Source organism: Arachis hypogaea, chromosome 6 (genome assembly GCF_003086295.3).
Source record: "Arachis hypogaea cultivar Tifrunner chromosome 6, arahy.Tifrunner.gnm2.J5K5, whole genome shotgun sequence".
Taxonomy (NCBI): Eukaryota; Viridiplantae; Streptophyta; class Magnoliopsida; order Fabales; family Fabaceae; genus Arachis; species Arachis hypogaea.
Genome location: NC_092041.1, coordinates 2,921,243 through 2,936,285, shown reverse-complemented (window position 1 = coordinate 2,936,285; position 15,043 = coordinate 2,921,243). Strand labels below are relative to the sequence as shown.

Here is a 15,043-nt window from a genome sequence, read left to right as displayed (position 1 = left end):
TAAGGTGGCGTTCTCGGAGAGGCAACGTCGGTGCCAAAGAGGAAAGGAGAAGAAGGAGGCGCAACGCAGAGAGAGTAATAGATGAGTAAAAGCAAAATAAAATTAGAATAAAATTTAAATGAAATTATTTAAATTCTAATTCTTTACTAAATTTCTAATTGATATAAAAAATTATTTTTAATTATTATTGGCGACAGTTGACAGATTTATATCTTATCACCTTATACTTTTTCTTTTATAAGTAAAAAAGAATTAAAAATACAATCGTTTTAATATCAGTGTATTTAATAAATTAAATATTTTTTAAAAGTTTTTTTTCTCATCATCTATAAAATATAGTGCAAAACTATCTAAAAAGATAATAACGCAGATATAAACACAAAATACTTGTCAATTATACATATTTTAATGAACATTGAGATAAAAATAGACGAAGAATTTTTCAAAAAAATTTAATGCACTCTATCTTTTATATATATATATGATCTCAAACCCTATAAGAAGCTAGTAGAGAGAATGGTGAAATTAGATGCTGAAAAAAAAAATCTTTTTTTCTTGTTTTTAGAAAAAAAATTTAAAATTGTAATTTAAGCAATTTGTCTTGTATATTCTAGTCTATATTACATTCTTTTATATTTAAAAATATTTGGTATATATTTGAGATAACATCTTTAAACCATCTCAGAATTAGTATAAGTTTTTGAATTAAATTATCAATTTTTTAAAATTTTCAACGTCTTATACTTCAAAGAGTTCTTTTGTAAACTGTTTCAGACTTTTAGTATATGAAAAGAATATATAAAGATATTAGATGGGTGGATTACCAATTTGAGTCGCTTCTTAATTTTAAAAAAAACTGATAAAAAAATATTTAAGATTCTTATGTTAGTAAAGAGTCAATATGAGTCACTAAGTATTATGATAAGACTTGAGGAAATAATATTCAACGTTCTTAAATTAGTGGGTACCTAATTTAAGTCTTTTTTTAAAAAATTAAGAAAATATCTAAAGTTCTTGGATTGTCAAATCTAGTCTAAGTCAAGGTTTGATCTGAAAAGATTCAAAAAAAAAAAAAATTGTACACTTATTCTAATAATAAAACTTTCAAGTTTACTTGAGGGTTGAACCTAATAATTTTAGGCAAAATCAGTATATATTTTGAATTTTTATCTCTCTTATTTATAGCTTAATATTTATATTGTGTTCGAAAGTAAGTTTCTCACATTTAATTTTGTTAAAAATACCTTAGAAAATATTTTAAAAATAATATGATGTTTTGTAAAATTTCCGAACATATGTATCAAAATCTAAGTATCTTAAGATCTAATTTAAAGAATAAAACTTTTGAACTTACTCACAAACTTATTTTGTTATATATATACAAGTAAGGGTAACAAACAGGACGAAATTTATTGGACCGGCCCGTTTATCCTACTAAAAACAAAAAATCGGGCTTAAAAATTAATTCTGTCAAAGAGAAAATTTTTGTTAAACTTGTCCCGCTTAACTTTGACGGAATGAGGTAGGGAGTGCTAGCCATGTCGCCAATTTTTTTTTACTTTAATAAAGTGCACAAAAATCAATTATTTTTTATATTTTTAAATCAATTTTTTTGTAGACTTATTAATTTTTTAATTATTTCGCATAAGCCCGCTTGTTTCTCAAGAAGAGATGGAAATATGTTCAATATCATTTGATTGAACAGTTGATCCAATCTCTTATTGTTTGAAAAAAATTTTCACTTCAATTGGTATGTTTTTACAAAAAGCAAACATGAGATAATAAATCCAGTCTTTTACTAAAATTTCGAATAGCTGTCTCGAATTCAACTTGATTATGTTTCGCCTCTTCCTTAATTAGTTATCAAATTATAAATTATATTTTTTATTTTAATTAATTTGATAATATTTTTAATTTTACAAAAAAATTTGTCGCGCGCTTTTGCTAGGTGGAAGGGAGCAACATGGACTTACCCATTTTCTATCTCTACATACCGGTCTAAAGACTTGAAAACTTTTAAGTTTTTGTTTCAGATTTTTAAAAAAGATTAAAAGCACAATTTTAACACATTTTCGTGTATTTTTACCATTTTAAATTTTAGTTCTTAACAAATTTTATTATTTTAAAACAAAACGGTCTCTTAAAAAAATTAATTTATCTTATAATAATATTTTTAAAATATAACTGTCTTACAATAAAATTTGTTAAGAACTTATGTGTTTAATATGCATATTAAAATTTTTATTAAAACTAATGGATAAATCTATTTCAACTAAAAGGAAAAATTTTTAAAGACTTCTAAAAATAATAGAAATCTATCAAAAACTAAGAGCATTTGATTTAATTTCTTAAGATTAATTTGAATATTTATTTATTTATTTTGGACAAAAATTGAATAATTATCTACAAATATGATATCAAATACTTCTATGAACCGGTGGAAATGTGAATAATGAAATAAAAAGTATGTTAAAACTATTTCTAAAAGATACCTTAATCTTTATTTTCGTCGTCGAAAGATAAGATTAATCAAATTTATCCCCTAAAAATATCCTATCTGGTCATGTTCGTCTTTTCGTTATTTCCGTGGCTGAGTTGGCAAACGTCTGCTGACGTGGGCCGTTAACTGCCAAAGTGGCAAATGCCAACTTGTAGGATGTTGTTGCTGACAAGATAAGTCTTGTTTAAGACGTCAAATTAGTCTTTGAAATGGATAAATCCTAATCCCAAATTTAATGATAAATACAACACCGTGAACACTTTCAGTGGCAATAGACCTCAATAGGAGCTGTAATCCTTGATTTGCTGCCTCGATGGAGATAGGAAATGGGGGTTGTGGTGATGGTTTGTCGCATGCATCGCACGGCAGTGCTGGTTCTAGCGCTTCGATGTGAAGGAGGAGGTTGAATACTCATGATGGATCATGTTTCTGTGGGCTGAAGACTGTAACTAAAAAATCTGGGACAACAGAGAATTCAAATAGATTATTTCATGCATGTCCAAGGTATCGGGTGAGTGATGTTGAAAGAAGTTAAATATTTTTTATCTTGTTCTGTGTTGTTGGGTGTTCTTTGATTTTTTTTGTTTACTCCTTTCTGAAAATGCAGAAGGGCAGTCACTGCAATTATTTTAAGTGGGTCGATGATGATGACTATGAAGCAATGGAAGTATGTGGTACAAAGAAAGATGCAGGAACTGACATGGAGGTTGAAGGTGACTATGATGAATGGAAGGTGAAGGTGGCATGGAAATTGGGCAGCTTGGAAGCTGAAGTTAGAGTTTTGAAACTGATAATGATTTTGATGTTTGGAGTAGTTGTGATACTCTGTTGTTTGTTATGTACTTCTAAATAAACCCAGTTATGCTTTATTGTAAATGTAATAGTGTAATGAATTGTATGTCTTGATCGGGAGTAGTTATTTGAAGTTGGAAACAATTCCCTGTCAATTGTTATAAATGTATCAAATTTGGCAAACAATTATCTGTCGCTGTTCATATGAATTATGTTGAGCCATAAATAAAATAAGCAACAAAGTAAGTAATCTTAGCAATAACTTGTCATTGAAGACTAATTGTCACATTGTCTTAACAGAGAAATACCACAACAAAGTTATAAAGTTCTCATGTCACCACAATACATTGTCTTTAGACTTAAATACCATACAAAAAAAAAAACAAGAAACAGAATGCTGTCCCATATAAAAAAGATCAACTACAAAACATTCCTAACAAATCAAACTTTATCATCATTCTTTTTTGGAGCCTTGAAGCCTAGAGTAGGCAGAAAAGTCATGAAGTTGGCCAGTCTCTTAGCAGTTCTAGAACTTGTCCCTTTAATGGTCTCAGCAGAAACAGCCACAGATCCAGTTGCAGTAGGCTTAGGGAAGGATCTTAACCTCGCTTTTCATTTAATCACTTGTAACTTAGGTGGCCTAGCTACCAATTGATCTTATATAATCCAGTACCAAATGAATTTGTTAGATGATTAGTTAAAGTTTGATTTTTTTTAGAAATGAGAGTGATGATACTACATGTGGTGTATCTTGGGTTGGTGGGATATTTTCAGATTGGCTGATGTCAATTTCTGATGGAGGCTAGATGGGAGATGGAAGCTGGATGGGTGATGGAAGTAAAGGCATAGGTGCTTCTGCTTCTGTAGCAATATCAGCATCAGTAGGGACAGCATTTAGTTAAGGTTCAGCACTTTCTGTAGCAGGGGCAACAACTGGCAGTTACAGCTGCATCTGCCTGGCATGTTCCTCAGTCTCTACAGCTTTTTTTTTTTGCACAACCTCTTTTGTTGTGTCCAACCTCACCACAGTACATGCACCGGATTGGGTTGTATTTCCTTTTCTTCTTTGTTTTTGACCCAGTTGGTTGTTCTTCTTTGTCCTTTCTCCTTTTCTTTGTCGACCTTCCTGGTTTAGGCTTAATTGGGGGGGGGGGACTGGTGCTGGATGTGGAGTTTTTCCCATAGATCCTGCCCCTTAATCGGGTTGACGTTGAAATAGTAAGTTTGCCTATACGCTTCCATCTCAACCAGTCATGACAATATTCTTCAGCTCTCTTGTCATTCTTGTCTTATATGGCTGATATTGCATGCATACACGGTATTCCTTCCAAACCAAATAAAAAGAACCGTTAAATTTGTTATCATGAATGAAGACATTATTAACTAATTGAGAGAACAAATAAAAGTTGTTACCTGTGAGCTGCCAAAACCTGTAAGTGCATGTGTGCTTGCCCAGGTCAACCACCATATTGGTTGGCCAGCCATGCACTTTGTACAATTCTTCTTTTTCATCACCAGACCACTGAGGAGCCCAATGGCAAGACAACGTTGTCATTGCTTCCAACATACTTTGCTGAATAGGAGAGAGAATTCCTTGATAGTTCTGCAACTTCTTCCTGTTATCAACCATACTCTTCATGATGATTCTTCGAACTTCTTCAGCTAGGGTTTGGATGGGCTTACTCTTTTCGTGCTTGATCTTCGCATTGAATGACTCACATGCGTTGTTGCATACATTATCCACTTTCGGAACCTCACTGAAATGCGCCTTTATCCATGCCTCTTTCGGCCATTTATCAAGATACTCCCAAACTTTCTCGTTGATCAACTTAACTCTGTTCATGTTTCTATTAAATTTAGTTGTTGTCTTTGACGGAGCACATTCCCACACAAGGTCTTTTAACTCACAGCTACCCCATTGCTTTGAGAAATTGCGCCACAAATGCCACACGCAGAAGCGATGGTGGACTCTTGGAAACATTTACTGCATGGCAGGGATTAAATCCTGCACCAAAGACAAAATCCAAAAAGATATTAAATTATTTAAGTCCCCAACAAAGTATTCATTAAATCAATTTAGTCCTTATATAATATTCATTAAATCAATTTAGTCCTTGAAACATGTTATTGTGAATCAATTACATTCTTACCTTCTACATGTCTGAAATGAAGCACCATTTGTTCTCTCTATAGTCTCCAAGATCATTGTGAAGGAGCTCTAGAAATCATTGCCAATTATCCTTGTTTTTCACACTGACAATCGTATGAGCAATCACGTAGATGTGATTGTTAGCATCTTGTCCGCAAGCAGTAAGTATTTGTCCTCCATGTAAAGTCTTAAGAAATGCACAATCTAGTCCAATTAAAGGTCTATAACCCGTCTTAAACCCCTGCTTACAAGCTTCAAGACAGACATAGAACCGATCAAATAGAGGAGGACTCTCAGGCATGGGGATGACACCAACTTGTACTATGGATCCTGGATTGCTAGTAAGTAATTCATTTGTATAATCCCACACCAACCCATACTGTGCTATCTCATCACCCTCCACAACTTTTCTAGCTGCTTTTAGAGCCCTAGTGATGCATGTGCTATTGAGGTACACATTACATTTTTTTACAAACCAATCATACACCTCTCGATGCTTCATTTTCGGGTGCTTTCTAAGCTTAGGTACTTCAAAGCTACCTACGGAGCCGGTGATGAAGAGGAGGAAGCTGATGGGGGAGGTGAGGCAATGGTGAAAAATGTAGTGATTTCATCCGCAGTCAGTTAACCCATGGATGTTCTATCTTTTATGTGTAGCTTGGATCTTGACACCATGTATGCACCAGAATTTTTCGAATATGCAAACATAAGAATGTAAGGAGTGAGGAATACATTTTTATCAATTTATATTTTGGATGGACCAATGAGTGCGATTTATTTTTTCTGTAGATATTACTAATCCTGAGGACGAGGAGTTCAAGATCAGAATGGAATACAGTTATAGAAAATTGGTCATCGCGGTAATTAGGAGTTATACTATCTCTAGTGGAGTCAATTACACTATTTATGAGTTTGAGCCACATACATTCTATGCAAGATGTATGTCGTGGGTGCGATTGGCTTATTCGAGATAGCTTGATATGGAAAAAAAAAAATTGTTAGGAGATACAGAGATACAACAAGAGGCACATGTGAACCATGGGAACGATTTCACAAAATCATTCCAAGTTAGACTCAGACACGATTGCTGAGGCTAATAGACCATTAGTTGAAGCCAACCCATCCATGAAGGTGAAACTATAATTGTAGAAGTCTAGTCTAGGTTTAGCTATACCATCAATTACCAAAATACTTGGCTAGGCTTGGCTATGGTGGTTGTGGTGTTTATTGTTGGTAATAAGAAAATAACTGAAATGCTGCATCATGTTGTGGTTGCTGAGGTGGTTGTTGAGGAACTCCCTTCGACAACCTCATCTACATCCCGAAGGCAGCCAAGTACCAAGTCTGGTAATCAGCAGAGGATCTAAAATCAGTGATTAGAAGCTGATGCTGCTCTTGCAATCGAGCGATGCATCGTCTGTGCCAATCTTTTATCCATTAGGCATGTAACCCGCTCCATTCATGGCCCTGTATTCTGCGAAGAGTGATGCAATATTGATCCACTCCGATGACTTTTGCTGGCTCCAGGATGGGTTGTACATATCTGAATTGGCGCATCAATCATCCACAGGGTGTCATTCGACACACTCAAATGATAGCAATGGAAGCACTGTGTCACACACTTCAAGATATCCATATAAGTCGGCGTGTATGACTAGTCTTTCATACAACCGCTAAACAAACTACAAGATATTATTAGAAAATTAATATTGTAAATAAAAATACTGACCTCGTCCATGTCATCTATTTCCTACCTAAAAGACGTTGTGATCTTTGATGTCCACGCTTTATTTCATGGATAATGACTCCACATGCAACACATAACATTAAAATATAGGTAAAATTATGTACTGTCAGTAAAATATAAATAAAATAAAGTAAAAGACAGATTAAATATTGTATTGTTACCTCTGAGTACCTGGTATTTCAACTGGTGCAAGTTGTTATCTCAAAATGGGCGCAAGCCACGACATTCGCTCCCACACCCAAACAAAGGGTTAAGTACGATTTTGGTGCCTAACGTAGAGGCCGAAAATTTATTTCATCCTCAGCCTTTTTTTTGCTACAAAATGATCCTGAAGGTTTCAGTTTGTTTTAAAATCGTCTTTTTTATGAATTTTATATTTTTATTTCAAAAATACCCCTAACTATAAAAAAAATAAAAACGTTGAATAAGGGGGAAACAGGAAGCGGGGAAATGGGGGAGGGATTCGCGGGGGTGGGGGGAGAGTTGGTTCAGGAAAGAAGAGGGGGGAAGGAGGAAGGGCCACTGCTGCTGCTCCAATCCGCCGCCGTTGCTCGTCGTCGTTCGTTGGCTGGATCTCACTGCTGCTCCTCTAGGCTCGACAGAGGTGTTCAATGGCGGTGAGTTCTAGTTTGAGGCAAGAACAGGAGAAGGCTTCTGTGGTGTGCTGAAAGAGGAGAAGAGGTTGCGCTGTGATGGTGGCGCTATGGTAGCACAAAGAGAGAAGAAAAAAGGGTCGCAGGATGTGATGGCGTATCGGCGCTGTGATGGCGGTTTCGGGTGGTTTGCCGGCTTCTTCTTCTTCTACTATTATGTTGTTAATTTTTTATTATTGTTGCTTCTGGTTGCTTCTGCTTCTGGGCTGATTATATTATTTCATTGTTGTTGTTGTTGTTGTTTTATTCCTGCTTCTGTTTTCGCTCCTGCTCCTGCTTCTTCTTGATTCCATTGTTGATTCATTGTTGTTGTTGTTGTCCTGTTCCTACTTATGCTTGATTATATTGTTGATTCATTGTTGTTGTTGCTTCTGGTTTTGATTCTATTTCTGCTTGTGCTTGTGCTTCTACTTGTGCTTGATTTTGGAGAAGAAGGGGAAGAGGCATTTTGGTCCAAAGGACGGTTTTAAAACAAACTAAAACTTTTGGGACCATTTTGTAGCGAAAAAAGGTCGAGAACGAAATAAATTTTCAGCCTCTACGTTAGGGACCAAAATCATACTTAACTCCTAAACAAACAACAAATTAAAAGGGTTATCCATCTCCTTACAATTATACCGTGATGTACGACACACAGTGCTCTGTAAAAGTGTGCGTTGCTGCCCCCAACTGTAAGTGTGCATCCGCTCAAAATTTTAGAGTAGTGGTAGATACTTCTCGTGGTCATAGGCCGTTGACTTATCCACCAAGAAGGTGGTATCCAACTAACAGAAGATGTGCACCTAATGTATCTTTGAATAGACTCCCAAGCGCCTAAAGATTCTCTGTCTCTAATACGATGAACCCATGACAAATTTAATGTAACATTTGGAGGAACTACTGACAGTTTTAAAGGGAGAGTATTCACCGCGTTGCTGTTCTTAGAGCATGTTTGTAGGTGAAGCAGGATACATGGTGAATATTAGATACAGTAAGTAATATTGCGTTTTTCATTTTTTAATGTTAGTTTGGATTAGTTTTATGGTTAAAAAAATATTTTTTTAATAAAATATTTTATTTAATTTAAAATTTATTTAGATATATATTTTTAAATGTTTTTATTAAAAAAATAAATTATTTTTTTAAAATTAATAATATCTTATTTAAAAAAAAAGCAAAAAAAAAGTTTTGAATACTTAAAATTTTTTTAAATGTAAAATAATTTTTGTTAATAATTTTTTAAAAAAAATAAAAAAGAATAAAATATTTTTTTTAAAAACCAATATAAGATGAGTCTTAACAATGGTTTCAAAAGCCACTTATATTACAGATTTTTTATTGAAATAAAAAATTATTATTTTTTAAAATTTTATTTTTTAATTTTAATTTTTTAAATATAATTTTTTTCTACAACTGCACTCGGCTAACTTCATTTTAAATTCTAAAAAAATGACTAACTCAAATTCTTAAACTTCACAACAGGTAATAGCAACTATTATTATCGTTTTCGAGTATATAGAAGTACACAAAAATATACAAAAATAAATTATATTTTTATCGAAAAAATAATGATTTTTTATAAGAAGTGACGGTTGTTATAGGTATATTTTTGTGTACTCCTATATACTCTTAGAATCGATGATAATAGCTTAAAAATTTGCGTTTCATAATTTAAAAAAAAATTGAAGTAAAATTCGCAGAGTTAGACAAACTCTATAAAAAAATATAAATTTCGCTGGAGGGTGAAGCGAATTCGCCCTAAATAAAAAAATCGTATTTAAAAAATTAAAGTTAAAAATTAAATATGAAAAAATAATTATTTTTTTATTTTATTTCTAAAAAAAATCCCTTATATCACTCTTCACCCCTCAGTCGGTCATTACCCACTAGAGTTCATCCGTATCTTGATGAACCGCCTATTGTGTATTGGACGAAACCACGTTCTCATTCTATTCATGTGCCGCATATGAACTACTTTCATGTTAATTTTATACAATTTGTCACATACGATACAACAAAATCATCATCCAGATACAATTTATTTTTAAAGTGGTCATTATTCATTAGAGTTCATCCGTATCTTAATGAACCGCCTATTGTGTATTGGACGAAACCACCGTTCTCATTCTAGCCATGTGCCGTATATGAACTACTTTCATCTTAATCTTATATAATTTGTCACATACGATACAACAAAACCATCGTTCAGATACAATTTATCTTTAAAGTGGTCTTGCATCATCGTATATATATCTTTTAGAGTAATGCATGCATCACACGATCTTTCGCTTCGTGTCTCTTTTGGTTCGTTTTTTTTTTTAATTTGCACTGCTTGTTTGGTGAATATTAATTTGTGTTTTAGTAAATAACAAGATCAAGTAGGCAATTAGTACTACTAAGATAAGCTACAAAAGATTGCGTAAAATATAAACTAATAATAATTCTAGTTAGGAATGAATCTATATTATACCACGCCAAAATTTAAAATATAGACAAAAATATTGTGAAATTATAAATTTTAAGAGTCAACAATTTTTTTTATATTTGAGTTAATGTTAATTATTTTTATTATTTAATAAAAATATTGATCTCTTAGTATTACCTTATTTATATTTTGTTGAAGCTTCTCTAGATGAAAATAGTGATATAAAGTTTATTAAAAAAAAGATTGTGTAATTCTTTAAATCATGGTATAGAGATAATTTTTTCTTTTTTGAGAATTTTCTCTATGTTATGAGAGCAAATGTTTGATTTTGCTCTATGTCATTCATTTATTTATTTTTTTAATCTATATGTTATAATTTGGTCGAAAATAGATTTACATTTTGATATTTATTATTGTAAATAATACGATTTATGTCAGACTTTATGAAATTAATCACATTTTGATAGATACTTATTTCTGGTCACGTAATTGATGATTCTGAACAAGGATTTTGAACAAACAATATGTTTACAAGAAATGTCAAAATCGTTAAAAACATTTTTAAATAAGAGATGTTTAATTTCGTCTATTGAATAAATTATTATATATTAAATTTTTGATACATGATATAGATTAAAAATATTATTTTTATTAAAAAATATTGATATATTTTTAAAATCGTTACTTTAATTCTAATATCAACTTTTTAATTTGTTTAAAATTTAAATTTTTAATAAAAAATTTATTAAAAGACTGTTTTATTATTTTTTATAAAATATATAATATTATTTTTCTATTTTTATTTTATTATATTTTGATATTTTTCTCATATTGCGAATTAATAATTTTTTACGAATTCAGTTTTTATTTATAATTTTTATAATTCTTTTAATATTTTTTATTTTTGAAAATTTATATTTTAATCTACTAATTTATATTGCTAATTGTTCTATTTTTAGTCTAGTAATTTTTATTTATTTTGAATTCTTTAAATAACATTTATTGTAAAATTAAAAATTTTTAAAAACTTGATTTTGTATAAATTTAAAAAATTCAGTGTCGTTTGAATTAATATTAGTTAGATTATTAATATAATTACTTCTTTTTTAAAATTTTTAATTTTATTCATAATTTATATTTTTATATTAATTTACATTTTTAGAGTATAATTTTTTATTGTGATGAAATAAACAACTTAAAAAAAGTTATTTTTGCAATCTTTACATGAACAGTCCCTTTTATAAAAAAAATATTTGAATAAAATAAAGAGATAGGTTGAGATAGGAAAAGTTTAAAGGATTAGTAATTTTATCAAATTCTGATCAATATATAATCAGCAAAAAAGAATTAGTCATTAGATAAAATTTTACATTAATCTCATACTATTAAAAATCTCATAAATAATTATTTGATGGCTATAAATTTCAAAAATTGCTGCCATAGTAAAATATTAGAATTACTATATTCCCTTACAAAAACTAACTTAGAGCGTCGAAGTGTGTCGGATTCTTAAAGCACGTAGAAAAAGTTCCATTTTAGTCCTATGAGCTAATTTAATGTTAGTTTTTATTTTATTTTATTTTATTTTATTTAAATTAAAAATAATAGATAAACTTAAAATTGCTATTAAGAATTTTTTCAATTCTTTTCCTGCAATAGGAGGAAAGAACAGCTGAGCTGATCTAGATCGATACATGTTTCCTACAAACAAGTGTACAAAAGGCCACATTATCCTGCAGTTATATGAAATTGAAGGCGTAAGTGCATAACTCATTATAAGGCATATTCAGGCTGCAATTTAGCAATATGGCATTTTAAAATGCTTAATAAAGACTTGTTTGACGTGGGATTCATTAGACGGATACTTTTATGCTATAAAGATAAAGGTCCTTTTGCTCCTTTAATTTATTCTTTGGTTTTCCTTTTCATAGAATAAGAATAGTTTGAAATTGAGTTTTATATTTGCTTTATAAAAATAGAAATCAATAAATCTATGTAGAACGAATGTATATATACTTGGAATTAATTTGCTAGAATTATATTGATATGATAACAAAACAGTAGGAAATATTATGAAGTAGCAATTTTTAATTAAAAAACAAAAAATATTAGAATTTAAATGTAATGTAAATATAAAGATGTTACGTATCTGAAATTTTTTTAAAATGACACCTAGTCACCAAGAAAAAACTAACTTGACACCTAGGCACCAGGAAAAAAACTAACTTGACACCTGTTAAACAAATGAAAATAAAAGTTTTAAAAATTTTTAATATATTTATTAAAAATATAAAATTTATTTATTTTTATTTTTTTCGTTATTAGCGTCTTCTTAAAATATTTGTTATCCAAAGAGCTATAAAAATATGGATTTCAACATAATTCATTAATTAATTGACTAATTAGACGAAGCTTAACAAGGTAAGCTTGAATTAAAAGAGAGAGTTTATTAAGTGATAAAACGGAAATAGTTTATCTCGCTCTACTTTTCCTTTTATCAGATATTACATGGAAGGGCAGCATACGTATAGGCTTTTTATTTCAAAATGTGCGGCAACCAAAAATAAATATGCGAAGTATATAATGCATTCTTAACCGCTAAGCTACCCTGCACTTTCACCTCTTCGCACTCCCCCCAATATAAACCACAGCAACACACCCAAAGACAGACACAACACAACACAGAGGAAGAAGGCATTCATATAATGATAATGGTAGCAAAGGCGGTAGAGCCAAAGAGAGTAATGGAGTTTGATAACCTTCCAGAAGGATGCATTGCAAATGTGCTATCCTTCACGACTCCTCGCGACGCCTCCGCCCTTTCAGTGGTTTCCTCCTCCTTCCGCTCCGCGGCCCAATCTGACCTCGTTTGGGAGAGGTTCCTCCCCTCCGATTACCTATCCATCCTCTCCCAATCGCAATTCCCTCATCTCTCTTCCAAGAAGGACCTGTTTTTCCATCTCTGCCACAAGCCCCTCCTCGTTGACTCCGGCAAAAAAGTAAAATAATTTAACTCTCTATCTCTCTCTTTTTCTTGACCTTTATATGCAATAATTGAACTAGTGATATTGACTCAGCTGTATATCTTTTTTGCCTGTGAAATCAGAGCTTTGCATTGGATAAGAAATACGGGAAGAAATGTTACATGCTCTCGGCTAGGTCTCTCTCTATTGTATGGGGAGATTCACCCAGGTACTGGAGATGGATTTCTCTTCCAGACACCAGGTGACTAAATTCACCATCCATTCCTCTCTATTTAATTCTGAGTTTCACATTCTATCGAACAGTTGGTGGGCAGGAAGATCAATGAGATTGAATCACCTAACATGCTATGATGATTAATGATATCAGGTTTTCGGAGGTAGCAGAACTTGTAAGTGTATGCTGGCTGGAAATTAGGGGGTGGATCAACACAGCCATGCTCTCTGAAGACACAATGTACGGAGCTTATCTTGTCTACAAGCCAAGCCTGATGGGTAGATCCTACGGTTTCGATTACCAGCCGGTTGAGGTCACCGTTGGCATCGCCGGAGAGTCCGATCCTCCAAAGCGAACTGTCTATTTGGACGCAGAAAAGCCCCAGGGGCAAAGTATGCGCCAAATTATTCCTCGCAGATCCCGTCGTCGTTATCGATTGATGGCCGACGTTGAAGAGCCAGCCCCACTGCCGCCACCGCCATCTCCTGAACCTTCTGTGGAGAGTGTTCCTAATTGCAAAGGTGGGAGTGAGTGTCCGAAGAAGAGAGATGACGGGTGGTGGGAGATTGAATTGGGCGAGTTCTTCAACAAAGGATGTGAAGACAGGGAAATGGAAATGGCTGTTTATGAAGTCAAGAGTGGCGATTGGAAGGGTGGGCTTGTCGTTCAAGGAATTGAAATAAGGTCTAAGTTCAACCCAATCAATTCAATCAAATCAAATTAGTAATAATCTATACCCAAGAAGGGCATGTTTTCTTCTGATCACTTTATGATTAGTACATGTTTCTGCATTCTTTTCTTTTCGTTTTCAATGTCTTTCTTCCATTTAATAGTGTCTCTGTAGACCAAAATTTTTGGGTAGTTTAATGAAATATGATCTTATTTGCATGGACTGCTATGTATCTCGCTCTCTGCATTTCCTACAACTTCATTCAACTTCATTGGGTTGTGCTTTTGATCTTTTACACCATGCAATATTGAGCTCCCAAAATCAATTGTATCCCGTCTTCTTGTACTAAATGGCTGCGGTTGGTTTCACAGAATAAGATAAAGACATAAATAGTGCTTTTATATGTTGTTTGATAATAAATTGAATATAAAATTAAATAAATAATAAAAAAATTATTTTTTAATATAAAATTTAGAAAAAAATAAAAGGATAAAAAATGTAATTATGAAAAATTAATGATAATAAATAAAAAGAAAATAATAAGTTATATCTTTGTCTAATATTTTTATATATTTTCTTAAAATAATATAAAATATATTAATTTAATATTTTAAAATATAAGAATTTTATTTATATTTTATTTATTAGGCATAATTTTATATTTTTATTAATAAGGTATCCGCTATGCACGGGCAACACATACATAGATTAGAATAACATGAATATAAAGAATTGTATATAAAAAATTGTTGGTTATTTTATCTGGTGTAAAAAAAATGATCATCTTTATTATTTTTAAAATATTTGTAAATTTTAAAGTAAATTGTAATCATTTCAATAAAAAAAAAAGAAGACATGAAGATTATTAGACTATTCTAGTGTTTGTAGATGCAGTGATGTGTTAAAATTCTTAACTTAAAAAAATGTAAG

The 15,043-nt window shown here is 31.7% G+C and overlaps 1 protein-coding gene across 1 annotated transcript; it reads left to right on the top strand.

Annotated features, from left to right (window-relative positions):
- Positions 1-12,719: 12,719 nt before the first annotated feature.
- Positions 12,720-14,331, top strand: LOC112695352 (putative F-box protein PP2-B12). The gene is made up of 3 exons (XM_025747665.3): positions 12,720-13,244; positions 13,352-13,470; positions 13,597-14,331. Exons 1-3 carry the CDS (start codon positions 12,951-12,953, stop codon positions 14,165-14,167), a joined length of 984 nt encoding a protein of 327 aa, XP_025603450.1. The 5' UTR covers positions 12,720-12,950; the 3' UTR covers positions 14,168-14,331.
- The last annotated feature ends 712 nt before the right edge of the window (positions 14,332-15,043 follow it).